Genomic DNA, 15,429 nt, shown 5'->3' on the forward strand with positions numbered 1-15,429 from the left:
TCTTGTAATTATTTTTTTTTCTCGGTTAAATATTAAAATAAAGTTTTTTTATTAAAATCAGTTTTGAAAGTTTTTTTTAGTGCTCTTTCAATTAGTAATGAGCATTTTTGAAAAAAAAATTTTTTACCAAAAATATGAAGAAGAAAAGAAGAAAAAAAAGGCAGTAGTTTTAACGATTCAAATATGTACGGCAAATTAATTTTTGAAAAGATATTTTATAAAATTCCCTGACTATTCCAGGTTTTCCCTGATCATAGCAATTCTGTTTTTTTTTTAATCCAATGCTGAGGTTTTTATAGTTGATCAAGTGGGACAAGAATGTTTAAATATTGAAAAATAGTAAAAAAATGATCAAAAATGTTTTAAAAAAATGATAAAAAATAACCAAAAATGGTAATAATAAGCAAAAAATGTTAATTATCAACATTTAAACATTCTTATCTCACTTTTTCAACTATATATTTTTATAGGAAAAAACCTCAGCTTTCGATTTAAAAAAAATCGTATCTTTCACCCCGAAAAGTCAAATTTATTTTTGGCTTTTATTTTTTTTGGGCAAAAAAATTTTTTTTTAAAAATACACAGAAAATTAAAAGGTATTAAAATAAGCTGCAACACTTATTATTTTAATCCAATTTTGTTTATTTTAATCTATTTTGGTATTAAAATAAGCAAAATTGGATTAAAATAATAAGCGTTGCAGCTTATTTTAATGCCTTTTAATTTTCTGTGTACATATCACGAATCGAAAGAGCATGAAAAAAGCTTTCCAAACTGATATTAGTAAAAAAAAAATTATTTTAATATTAAAAAAAAAAAATTAAACTATTCGGTGTACCGTAAAACTCAAAATTTCACCCCCTCCCCCTTGGTAAATATTGGACTAAATGAAAAAATATTTTTACCAAAATTTAATATGGATGAGTACTACAAATTACCCAAATTTGAGCACATTTGGAAAAAAAATTATTTTTTATCTTGATCTCTGATAAAGAGAAATTCAATTGAATTTGAATTCGTTTTTTTTGCAAAACAAAGAAAATGTAATTTCTCACTGTGCAACTTTAGCTCATAGAATACATTTTCATCCTTAACGAATTTTCTATGTTCAAAGGATAATGATATACAGTAAACATCAGAAGATGTCAGTAGTAGAGAATTTTAGATGTAAATCCAATATAGAACCAAGAGAAATAACTAGTCAATCGCTTAAAATAATTTCTCTATATAGTGACTTTTATTTATAAAATATACACCTTTTTCACAAAACTAAAAAATATCAAACAGAGTCACCAAAAAATTAAATTTTTTTTTATGATTTTTTTCGCTATAAAATTTATATTTCAAAATTCTTTAAACGTAATAAAAATAAATATTAATATTCATACATGAAATAATAATAACGTTATAAAAATCACTAAAAGTTGAATAAAAAAAAAAAAAAAATTGCGTTTTAAACGCATTGCAAATAAAAAATTGAAATACATTTTAAAATATTGTACAAATGTAAAAAAGTACACTCTCAAATATATTATTTTCTACTTTTTGTAGAATTTTTTTTTTTTTTTTTTTTAAATCCACCAACTATGTAAATTTCTTGTGCAATTTCGATCAGTGAAATGAAAAATTTTGCTTGAAAAGCACTCGATAAATCGAGTGGATTTGCGATATCCTTTACCAGAAGGGGTACAACCGTCCATTAGTCCTTTTTCTGCTTCTCTCGACGATTTTAAAAGCAATAGCCGCGCGCGCTTCACATTTTAAAACTATATACTATCCTGGTATACTTTTCGAGACTTTGAGATGCGAAGGATAATTGATTTTACTTGAAATGGCTCATCTCTCTCTCTCTATATATATATATGCAGTAATTCCCCGCATATATGAGACTATTAAAGGACTAGCTGTCATCAAGTCGAAATTGTAATTCCTATTCCCGCGAAGAGCTATCGATCAATTGCAAATCCTTTTTCAACTGATTTTATTCATCAATTTCATCACTTCTGTAGAAAGATTTCAAATTCAAAGAAGAGGAAATAGTTTTTTTTTCTTTTTCTTTTTTTTTTTAATGTATACGATAAATTTTATATCTATTAATTTAAAATCTTTTATTATTAAACAGGGATTGCTCTCTTCTTTTTTTCCTCTTCAAATCTTAAAAAATTTAAATTTCTTTTAAATATAATTTTCAACTAACTTAATTTTTTCATAGTAAAACACACTGTAAACTTGATGATATCATTTTGGAATGCAACGTTTTGAATCAATATAAGGTAACAAATTGATCCAAATATTTGGATCATTTTCAAGAAACCCAAGAAGCACGTAATATATCCTCAATATCAAGGTAATACTACACGTAAGATTCGTAATATAACGCTGTAATATTACAGTAATCTTACAGTGATATTAAAATGTCCGCCTCAAGGTAATATTACCGGGAATATTACTGTAATATTAACGGTAATATTACAGTAATATTACAGTAATATTACAGTAATATTACAGACTGATTTGAGTTATTCATAAAGCATAAAAAACGTAAATATATTATAAGTCAATTTGGCTTGTTGGTAAAACTCTGGACTCGTGTGCTTTGAGTTCGGGGTTCGATTCCCTGGATGGGTAGATTTTTTTCGTAAAGAAATGTTCCCATAATATTACTGTAATATTCTCTTGTAATATTACCTTAATATTACCTTAATATTACGGTATAATATTACTGCAATATTACTGTAATATTACAGTAACATTACCGGTAATATTACCTTGAGGCGGACATTTTAAGATCACTGTAAGATTACTGTAATATTACAACGTTATATTACGAATCTTACATGGAATATTACCTTGATATTGAGGTTATATTACGTGCTTCTTAGGAATGATACAGAATATGGGATCATTTTTTGATACCTGAATTGGTATCAAAGTATAAGGGCGCACTCACACCTCTGGCTGCCTGCACAGGCAGCCAGTGAGAGCCAATCAACGAGTCAGTAGATTTAAATTTGAATTTTCTGTCTCTCTTACTCTTGTACGTTTTCTGCGTGGTGGGAGGCTGCCTGTGCAGGCAGCCAGAGGTGTGAGTGCGCCCTAACTCTCATGGCTGGCATGCTCTTATTGACAAGTTTATTAATTAATTTATTCACTGCACTGAATATTCAGATATTAAAAATACTTTTATTATGAATTTTAAGAAAGAGAGAAGCGAAAACTTATAAATTTCGAGCAATTAAATAAGAAAAAATTTATTTCGAAATAAAATTGAAATACACTAACCTTTATTTATGTTTATCACATAAGATTTAAGTTAAGTTCACAATCACAACACTTGAAAATTTTTAATTATTTTTATGGTTCAAATAATTATCAATAATCTATTTATTATAAATGAACAAAATTTAAGCAATGCACGCTTGATAAATATTTCTAATGCGTTGTCAATTAATGCAATTAATAATTTCCTATTACACAATATCATAATCGACATATATGACATTTGTAAACAAACAGGGTTGGGAAACAAGAGCCCAAAATATGTTCGTCCAAAGCAGAGTTGGGTAGGATTGAAATTATGTCCAACAATAATTTTCAGAAAGTGTATGCATTTTCCAATTTCTCGCTATGAGCGCTCAGTTATCACGAAAAGGTTCTCAACCTGTTTATAAAAGTATAGTTTAGTTTCATTGATTGAAACATTAAATTTAAATTAACATTAAACATTTAATTTTAACATTTTAACATTAAACATTTAATTTTATTAAAACATTGCAATTAAGAGGTGACCGTGAAACAGACTATAGTTTTTCATGTTTTTGATCAAGACAACGTTCGACACTCTTATCAGAATTTCTAATTAATAGAATTTTCATTTGTCTGAACAAAGATCGCAACATTTGAATTTTTTTCATTATTTTTACAGTTCAAATTATTTTTAACAAAACTATTAAAAAATAATTATTCAGTTTTTCCCTATTTCAAAATTACATGTGCGTTAACCTTAAACGTGAAACAGAATCCTACCCAACTCTGCTTTGGACGAACATATTTTTGGCTCTTGTTTCCCAACCCTGTTTGTTTACAAATGTCATATATGTCGATTATGATATTGTGTAATAGGAAATTATTAATTGCATTAATAATTGACAACGCATTAGAAATATTTATCCCGCGTGCTCTGCTTAAATTTTGTTCATTTATAATAAATAAATTATTGATAATTATTTGAACCATAAAAATAATTAAAAATTTTCAAGTGTTGTGATTGTGAACTTAACTTAAATCTTATGTGATAAACATAAATAAAGGTTAGTGTATTTCAATTTTATTTCGAAATAAATTTTTTCTTATTTAATTGCTCGCAATTTATAAGTTTTCGCTTCTCTCTTTCTTAAAATTCATAATAAAAGTATTTTTAATATCTGAATATTCAGTGCAGTGAATAAATTAATTAATAAACTTGTCAATAAGAGCATGCCAGCCATGACAGTTATACTTTGATACCAATTCTGGTATTAAAAAATGATCCCATATTCTGGATCATTTCTTGAAAATGATCCAAATATTTGGATCAATTTGATACCTTATATTGATTCAAAACGTTGCATGAGTTGATCTTAATTCTTGTATCAATTTGATACACACAAGAAAACTGTACAGGAAAAACTAGACATTTAAGAAAAGAAAAGTGCGCAGTTGTTCTCATAGTTTTTAGAAACGTTGATAACGAATTTAAGGCCAGTTTTTCAAAATTCAAAATAGCAGATCTAATATGGCGGTCAAAAATGTTTAAAATCGTTTAAATTTGCTTGAAATTTGTTTCTCGGGTCGCTTATTAAGAATACAATGTCAATTTGTCAAAATTCAAAATAGTGGATACAATTTAGAGGTCGTAGAAATTTTAAAACCGTTTGTATTTACCTGAAACGTGTAATTCTGGAATTTTCAAGGTCACTGCGACTATGAATCTGATATCAAATTGTCAAAATTCAAAATGGAGTATCCAATATGGCGGACATTTTTTAAGTTCATCAGATTCGCTTGAAATTCATTACTCGAGGGTTTTCAGTGTCGCTGATTACAAATCTGATATTAAATTTGTAATTAGTGATCTCGAAATCCCCTCGAGTAACGAGTTTCAAGCGAATCGGATCAATTTAAAAAAATTTTTGAGATACATGCATAAAACGCTAAAACTAATTTTTTAGAATTATGTTTTAATAGAATTTTATTCTGCAGAATATTGTTTTTGCAAAATTTCTAAAATTTCTTATTTAAAAGAAATTTAATTTTGCAGAAATAAAAAATTGTACAAAATTTTTAATTTTACAGAATATTAATTTGTTCGAATTTTCATTTTACAAAATTTCCAATTAACTGATTATAATATCAATGTTGCAGATTTTTTATTTAGACGAAATTATCACAAAAACTGTGATTTAACCGCCATATTGTATCCGCCATTTTGAATTTTAAAAAATTAACTAACTAAACTTATTGTTAATAAATCGTAAGCAGGAATAATTCAAAATGACAATAAAAATGAAAGTTAAAGTCGAAGTGGAAGTACCCAGGTGGAAAAGTTCCCGGTAGTGACTACCGGTTCCGCTACGGCGCTACCTGTACAGTCACTACCGGGGTAACAAATTAATTTTACAATGTAAAAATTAATGTAAAATTTGAAAGAAATAAGAATATTTAAAAATGAAAATTAATGTAAAAAAAATGATTTCATAAATATATTTATATGTCTATATATCTTTGACCTTATTAATTTCTTGAAAACGATGTATATGCGAATCTCAGGAACCAATTTAATATTTAAATATTTTATTTTTAAATTTAAATCCCCCGATATATGTATATGAGAACTAATGGATGTTTCACGTCTAACTTGTCATATAGTACCTAACGCCATATACGCCTGCGAGGCAAAATCTTTAAAGGTCCCATGGGGACATGCGACGATATTTGCGCGAAATAGATGTATTTCTTTTGGCGAACAATTTTATTCATCTCGATATCAATATTTAGATTGGAATATACATGCATAAATCTATATTTATGATATGACATCTGTAGAATCTAGGTCTGAAGATTATAGTGTATCTAGTCGAGTCGAAATAAAAACTTTAAAACTCCAGTCAGAGTGCATTCAGAGGACTTTTATAGGATTCGAGGTTGTATTTCATGATTCGAATAAATATGGTTTCTTTGATATTTGATAAGATTTTATACCTTTTCTATTCTCTATTCAAAAGGTTTAAAGTGAAACAGAAATATATATATACATATATACGCAACATTCCTATATGCACTTATATTCTAAAAGAAGCGCATTTCTTTTATTCTATAGAAATCTGTTAACTTTATATAATTCTGTTAATATACATATATATATATATATATATATATATATACTTAGAAATATTCAAAAGTAGTATATAATATTTCAAGAGATGTCATATAATATCACGTGGATAACCATTTATTTGTGATATAATGTTTGTGTGTCCGTCCATCGTACACTATAGATGAAAATTGATACCATTTAGAGTTGAAACTATTGCGGCTTGAGACCATTGAGATTTGACATCGTTGAGACTATTAAGACTTAAGACCGTTAAGGTCATGTGTTTGTTGTGATTCTTTAAATGTAAATTTTCTCAGTAGGTTTTCACATGACCTTAAGAATTAAAACTAAAGACTTAGGCGCATAAGATTTAAGACTGACAAACGACTTAAGTAAAACGTACGTCTGTCACATTTTAGATCCTCTACTTTACAACTTTCTTCCATGGTTCAATGTAACATCCGAAATGTGACAGTTTCTACTTTTGGATCCTCCACTGTACAACTGTCGTACATTTTTCAGTGTAACATCCAAATTGTGACACTCGATCAGCAGAACATCCGAAATGTAAGAGTACGATCACACTCTCTCATGCATGCAGAAACATTTGTCTGTTCAAACTTCAATGAAATCTATAAAATGTTTAGTAACTTTCTAGTTCCAACCGAAATTGATCTCCACTCCACAACTTCTTCCTTCATTTACCTTCTTCAACTTTATTCTTTTGTTATTATATACTGCCATTATTTTACAGTATTTTCATTATTATTTTTTTTTTTATAATCTTGACCACGTTTGACATTATTAACAAAATTATTGCTTTCTGCTTTATAGTTGTTAAATTCATTTATTCACAGAAAAAACCTTGTCTCATTTTTGATGCAAATCAAAATGAGCCAATGCTAAACGACATAGACGGTGGCGCCACCAACCTGGTTCATTTTTATTGCACATCAAAATAAGCCGCCTACACGGCTCATTCTGAGTTCAGTTTTTTTCTGTGTTGAGTTTTTTTTCTAGTAAAGAAATCCCCAGAATTTAATTAAAAAATATAAAATTAAAGAATACTATAGTTGAAAATGGATTGAAATTAGGAAATGATGCACGCCCCACATGTTCATGACGTGGTATAATGAGAAAACAATAGGTATATAGTGCAGAGCACATGATTAATTTCAATGAAAATAAAGGGCCATATATTATTATTAATTATCACCTTTCATTAATTATGTATATGTATATAGTTAATGAACACAAGAAACTATAAGATGGTGTGAGATGAACATTTTTTTTTGGCCACAATGAAAACTACTCAGGCGAAAATAGTCTTATAGGTTCAAACATAGAACTAGGTCGTTCGATTTTTCTCTGTACGTGAGAGGTTCCAATACACCTGCTCATGAATCTCTAAGAAGTATTACATCCGTTTTTACCCCCTTCGTCTCTTGCTTTATCTTGTCTAGGTTTCTATTCTATTCTCTGATATACACACACATACACACATATTTATAGAACTTATCTCCCAGATGAGATTCTAGTGTTAGAAAAATCTTAGAAAAATACTTATTAACAATCCAGACACGTATGTCGTTTGTTGTCTTAAAGAGTCAGAAAACGTTTTTGTAAAAACGAAATTAGAGCTTATAGAGGCGCTTCCAGTCATCTTGGATGAATATTTTCTTTATAGTTTTTATAATCTCAAAATTCTCTTCTAAAGAACATTTTTTACAAATTTAAACAAAACAAATATTAATTTTTTTATATTACACTCGAATCTTGTTATAACGAATCTCGATATATCGCTCCGTTATTAAGAACACTAAAACTCTCGATACAAATGAAAAAAATTTGTTTCCCTTTACCCCTTTTAATTAAAAAAAAAAAAAACAAACACGAGTCTCATTTGACTCCATATGTAATTTAAAATTATTAATCTTCTTTAATTTTTAATATGCATTAATTTATAATTATTTACACTAATTATTATTATCTATTATTTACTGAATTTATTACTGGTTTATATAAAATATTATAAATATTTTTATCCAATTTTTACAAACATTTGTTTATTTTCACCTTTAAACCTTTTCTACAATTATTCAGTTTGTTGAATTTTATTAATATTAAGATATTAACATTATTTGTTTAAAAGTTAGTGAACAAATAAAATTTTTGTTTTTTATATTTTTTCAACCAAATATTATTTTCAACAAAAAAAAACAAACAAATAGAAAAACGAAATTAAAAAAAAATTAAAGAACGAAATATATTGTTTGTAAAAATTGCAATTGTTTACTAACATTAATTAAAATCACAAAAAGTTAAATAATAATCCAAGTGGCACGTAATATTACTGTAATATTACGTGCAACTTGGGAATTATTATTTAACAACAAATTTTGGCTCAAAATAAGTTTTTTGAATACTGGATCTTTCAAAATTTAGTAAAATTAATTTTAGTTTTATCAAGTAATAAGGTGGTTTCTATTGTCCCCACTCGCCATATTTGTCATAATTCTCGTCAACTACTGCATCCTGCTCTAGTAAAAATTTAGTGACTTTATTGTTAAAATTAAAAGTTACTATAAAGTTACTAAATTTTTACTAGAGCAGGGTGCGGTAGTTGACGAGAGTTATGACAAATGGCAACCATAAAACCAATTTTTAGTTTGAGGTTATGTCAAGGGATTGAACCTCCTTGAAAAGTCTATTAGAGACGTCTATTTGACATTCTATATATTTTTTTTATACTTAGAAAAAAAAACATTCCTAATTTAAATACACTGGAACGCCGGTTATTAGGACACTGGATTATTTGGAAAGCTTAGGCGCTAAAACGGGGTGAGGAGAAAAGGGAAGTATTTCTGTACGCAGTAGCGCATCTATTAAAGAATCCGTTCCCCGCCTTGATTTAATGTATTATTTTGCAATTATTTATTGGTGTTATATGAATATGATAAAAATTAATAAGCTGCGTGACAATTTTGCTAAGTAAAATTTGTTTTATTTCTAAAAAACAATTAATATTTCTCACTTAATTAATATTTTCTTTTCTCACATCTCATGCGCCTAACCTCAAAATTGTTGTTCAACTATCAAACTTTGGTTATGTATTTCAATCGAAGGCAAAAAAAAAACTTCTCACGGCCCTGTAAGTTTATGCTTTTTCGTCAAGGTGACCTTTCCAGATTATTCGGACACACACCCGAGTTGTCCTAATAACCGGCGTTCCAGTGTCATAATAGAAATCTGTTTTTGAACGATTTTGTTTAATTTAACACAGATTGTAAGTTTTATTTTAATATATGGAAAGTATTTATCACTTTCATTTAAAAATATTATTTGTTTGAATGAAAATTATATGTTTGACTTAAACTTAAGGTGCTTTCATACCTCTAATTTCGATCAGATGAACATTTTTTCTGGACCGTGAAAATGCAAGTCAATGAATGTGATTGGATCTACAAAAAATACGTGAAAATGGAATTTTTGTATAGCCAATCACATTCAGTGACATGCATTTTCACGGTCCAGAAAAAATGTTCATCTGATCAAAATTAAGAGGTATAAAAGCACCTTTAGTGGCTAATTTACAAAAGAGAGCATGTAATTTTCCACGAAGTAGTATTAGGAGACATAGTGTTTTAAAATTCTCGGTAAAATTGAAACCTGAGAATGTAAGAAAGAAAATTGCGGTAAATTACCGAAAAAAAGAGAATTTATGAGAATATTCATTTAAGTGATTGATAATTGCCTTTTTTAAATTTAAATATGTATTTTTATAGTATGTAAGTTATAAATAAACGACCGACATGTTATTAAATGAATAATTTGAACAATGAATATAATAGACTGTAAGGGTGCAGTCCCATGGAGCAGATTAGCAGAATAGATTTCAGCCAATCAAAAGTTAGTCTCTCGCGGCAAATTTTGCATTTCCGTTAGAGACTGTTTTTTTATTGGTCAACGTCTAATCTGCTAATCTGCTCCATGGGACTGCACCCTAATTTTCTCTGTGTTCTTACTGACAAGATGACAGTCGGGTATATATGCCTGCACTTTTATCATTGTCTAACACGTGCGTCGTCATGGCAACATGTGTGTTAGACAAGGATAAAAGTGCAGGCATATAAATGTACCTGATTCAATATAATAATGTAATATTATATCAATATTAATATATTAATATATATATTATATATTGTAACAAAGATATTTTTCATTATAATAATAATTATACAGTCAGGAACATATGTCTGTACTTTTATCCTCGTCATACACGTTGTCATGACAACGCACGTGTCAGACAAGGATAAAAGTACAAGTAAAAATTCTCATAAATTCTCAGAGAAAAAACGATCCGGTAATTTACCGGTAAATTACCGTAATCTTCTTTCTCTTCTTGACGTAATTTACTGTCTTTAGAACACTAAGGAGACATATCACCCAGAGATGGGTAAGTAACATACTTCATGTATGTTACCTAAGTTTGCTACGTATGTTACATGTGTATACAACTTGTCCAGTTTGCTACACAACGTTTGTTACATTTCATGACGTAGGCACTCGTAATGGTCAGAAGCAAATATAACCTCAATCTAGTTGGTTCCCGCTATGTGTTTAGTCTTTGAATTTTTGTTTGATTCGTTTGATTATTGCTTTGTGGACATTTTTTTTAAAAATGAATCTAGGTGGAAGGCCTCTCAACATTAATGTCTGTATTGATGAATGATCAGTTAACATTTTATTATAAATTTTTTTAAAATAGAATTACTAAGAGTTTTTCTGGTAGGCGGCGAGTAATTCGGATTTAAAGTTTTGACAAACTTTTTAAAAAAATCGGATTCAACTACCGCGAATGGAATATTACATCCAAAAAAGAACATCCCTAGTTGAAGATCTCCTTTTGATAAATTCAATATCTTCGAAATTTCATCCGCTTCTTCCTGCTGTTTCTAAAAATTAAAAAGATCTATATTTAATTTTTCAGAAGCATTGACGAGATTTTTTTGTAGGATTATAGAAATTCAAAGTAAAGAGTAAAGACATATAAAAACACTTATTAACTTAATAAAAATTATTAAACTGAAGTGCAATAAATTATTATTTAAAGAATATTTCATCTCTTTATATTTACCAGTAGATCTATTTACCTGAGTTGCCTGAGACATTATTATAATTTATCTGTTATGATGATGAGGCGAGTCCGAGTTGACATCCGAAAAGTGAGGTTATATTTATAATATGGTTTGCGACAATTTGTTACGTATACTACACATTTTAGGTATCATACGTAGCAAACCTTGAGTTTGCGACATTTACCCATCCCTGATTATCACCTATGGCCGGCTATAACGGAATGTAGCCCCATTTTCGGCCAATCTAATTACACTTGCGCCTCTAGAGGGAGACCTCGGTATTAAAATCACGTGTTTACAGAATACAGTGTTTAATACCACAATTTTCCGCGGTTGGCGTAAGTGTAATTAGATTGGTAAAAACTTGAGAACCGTAATTTTCCACTGGAATTCCAGTAGAACGTCCGAAATATGTCATATCTTTATAATTTTGTCACCTGCCTCACCTTGCTTTTTTCTGTTCTAGTTCCGCGCCATGAATAAAAAAAACCTACCATTCCCTGCAAAGTGTCACAATTCAGTTATATTCCCTTGATGACTTTATTTATTGTCAATAAGATTTTGACATCTTAATCTATAAAAAATTATTTTATTTATTACATTTTCCAAAAATCTTTTTACATACTTCAACGTTGCGTATTATATTTAAATGAAAAAATAAAACTTATTTTTCAGGTCACGATCAACGAAGAATAGCCATATTTACACCTGATGACGGTCAACTGATAATGAACTGCCCGGGGTGTGCAATCACACGATGGCCAGGCGGACATCCTCCAGCTGCGAGAAGAGTTTTTCGGTAGGTTGTTATTTCATTTATCGATCTATTAAATTACACAATCAACCTTTCAAGAATATCAATTTATTTATCGCACTTTGAAAAAAACATGATTTTTTTTGGAAAAACTTAATTAAAAAAAAAAAAAAAACAAAAATTGGTTCATGAAAAAAATATTCTTTATTTGAGGGAATTTTCTTCTATACAAATTTTTCTCCCTTATAATACAAAAAAATTGTCCTCTTGATTTAAGACGACTGATGTCTTAAAGTATACAATGTTTATTTATTTATTTATTTTGTATATATATATATATATGTGTGCCATTCCAGGAGTTTTTTAGCACTTTTCAGAGTAACCTTTCCAAATTAAATGAAACATTTTTTTAATAATATTTATTAATATAAAGGTCCAAAAAAATCACTTTTTAAGTAAAAACAATTGTTTATTTAAAAAATACAACAATAAATAATGCAAAAAATTCACTTTTTTCCTGCAACTCCAAATAAATTGGTTTAAAGATCAAAATTTTCCTTATTTTTCAAGCTTTAATACCGCACAAGAAACATAGAGTCCGAGAAAATATTCAACTCACAATTTTTTAAACAATGTTTGTTTACTTTTTTGTATTTTATTTACTGTGAAACGTCTGCTAAAGCTGCGCGCGACGTTTGGAAGTTGTCGCTTTCCTTATTGAGCAGAAGCTCATTACACTAGCGTAGTAGAAAGCATGTTGTGTGAAAAGTAAGGTTATGTTGTCATTAAACGAAACGTAAAAATTTCTGGTTATCACATTGAATGGTTTTTAATTATCTACTTTGCAGTAAAAAATCATAAAAAACATTTTTGAAAGATGAAAAACCTCACTTTTCACACAACATGTTTTTTACTACGCTAGTGTAATGACCTTCTGCTCAATAAGGAAAGCGACAACTTCCAAACGTCGCGCGCAGCTTTAGCAGACGTTTGACAGTAAATAAAATACAAAAAAGTAAACAAACATTATTTAAAAAATTGTGAGTTGAATATTTTCTCGGACTTTATGTTTCTTGTGCGGTATTAAAGCTTGAAAAATAAGGAAAATTTTGATCTTTAAACCAATTTATTTGGAGTTGCAGGAAAAAAGTGAATTTTTTGCATTATTTATTGTTGTATTTTTTAAATAAACAATTGTTGTTACTTAAAAAGTGATTTTTTTGGACCTTTATATTAATAAATATTATTAAAAAAATGTTTCATTTAATTTGGAAAGGTTACTCCGAAAAGTGCTAAAAAACTCCTGGAATGGCACATATATATATACAATTATTTATATTAAGGAGGTTCAGCCTATTAACATAACCTCAAACTAAAAAGTAGTTTTTAACAGAACTAAAAAATATTTAAAATTTATTACAACCAAATTCGACAGATTCAATTGTACAAATTTTGGAAAAAAAATTATTTTGAGTTAAAATTTGTTGTTAAATAATAATTAATAAAAAATTTTGTATTTTTTCTTAAAAGTTAGTGAACAATTGTAATTTTTATACAATTCTTACAAACAATAGCTCATTTTGCTCTTTGAAATCTTTTCGACAATTCTATTTGTTGAATTTTATTAAAAATATTTTGTTCAAAAGTTAATAAAGAAATAAAATTTTTATTTTTTATATTTTTTAAACAAACCATTATTTAACAAAAACAAAAAATGTTTATTAATTATTATTTAACAACAAATTTTAACTAAAAATAATTTTTTTCCAAAATTGTATAAATGGATCTGTCGAATTTGGGTGTAATAAATTTTTAATATATTTTTAGTTCTATTAAAAACTACTTTTTAGTTTAAGGTTATGTTAATGGGTTGAACCTCCTAAAAATTTTCTTAAAAAATGGGATGCATGAATATGTTATAAAAATAATTATAGATAAAATTTTCATTTTATGGAATTTCATTGGTCATAATTATTTGTGAGCCAAGTTTTTATTTGTTCGAAGTAGTATTTTACTTAATTTTCATCAAACCGATTTTCTATATTACTGAATTTTTGTATAACCCAAAAATTCACTTCACAAAATTTTTATTTGATCGAATTTTCATTTAACATAATAGGCATTTTAAAGAATTTTCAAATGTCCGAAATTGCAAATAGCCAAACTATAATGGCGCACTCACACCTTTTTTGGCTGCCTACCTGCCTGCAGGTTACCATGGCAACGCACGAGTGTGAGTGAGACAGAAAATTTGAATATTCAAATTTTTAAATTTTCTGTCGCACTCACTCTCATGCGTTGCCATGGTAACCTGCAGACAGCCAAAAAGGTGTGAGAGCGCCTTAACAATTGACAGAAAGATTTTGGCGCGATTTTTAAAATCAACCAATAAAAATTTTGATTGGTTGATTTTAAAAATCGCGCTGAAATCTTTCTGCCGATTGTTTGTTCGGACATTTGCAATTTCGGACAAATGAAAATTCTATCAATTAGAAAAATTTTGTTAAATGATTTTTCGGTTAAGTAAAAATTCTGTATGAAAAATCGGTTATATGGAAATTATATTAAATAATAATTCGAACAAATGAAAATTCATCTGAAAGAAAATTGTATACAATGAAATTCTACCCAATAAAAATTCTTTAAAATTCCTATTATTTTAAATGAAAATTTAAGCAAATAAAAATTCTGACAAATAAAAATTAGAACAAATAAAAATTCTTTGAAGTGAATTTTCGGTTATATAAAATTTCTAAAATATAAAAAATCGGTTTGATGAAAATTCTGAAAAATACTAATTCGAACAAAATAAAAATTTGTCTTACATATAATTATGACAAATGAAATTCAAAGAAAATGAAAATTCTAACTAATGATTTTTAGAACATATTCATGCGTCCCTACAAAATTATAGAGGAATATGTTTTCATCAAGAATATATTATTCCAAAAATGAGCATAAAGTAATAAAGTTGTCCTACAATTTTTTTTCCTTTTTAAAATAAGAGGAAAATAACATCAGTTGAAGAGTAATACTGTTTTTTTCAAATTAGAAATTTTTTTTGAATTTTATAAGATACCTCTAAAAGGAAAATATTTGAAAAATAAATTTTTTCCTTCAATATTCTGAATTGATGAATATTTGATTACTTTCTCGATTTTTTTTTTTTTTTTGAAAGGATG

General features: G+C 27.8%; 1 protein-coding gene across 4 annotated transcripts in view; it reads left to right on the forward strand.

The window, feature by feature from the left end:
- LOC127276638 (gamma-aminobutyric acid type B receptor subunit 2) overlaps nucleotides 1–15,429 on the forward strand; it is a 225,943-nt gene that overhangs the window by 167,865 nt on the left and 42,649 nt on the right. For all 4 annotated transcript variants that reach the window (XM_051297219.1, XM_051297227.1, XM_051297236.1 and 1 more), the window contains one exon: nucleotides 12,169–12,292. In XM_051297219.1, coding sequence (XP_051153176.1) covers nucleotides 12,169–12,292 — 124 coding nt within the window. The remainder of the gene's footprint in view (nucleotides 1–12,168; nucleotides 12,293–15,429) is intronic.

The sequence above is a fragment of the Leptopilina boulardi genome, unplaced genomic scaffold (genome assembly GCF_019393585.1).
Source record: "Leptopilina boulardi isolate dan_hultmark-lab unplaced genomic scaffold, ZJU_Lbou_2.1 LbouV2_103, whole genome shotgun sequence".
NCBI classification, from domain to species: Eukaryota; Metazoa; Arthropoda; class Insecta; order Hymenoptera; family Figitidae; genus Leptopilina; species Leptopilina boulardi.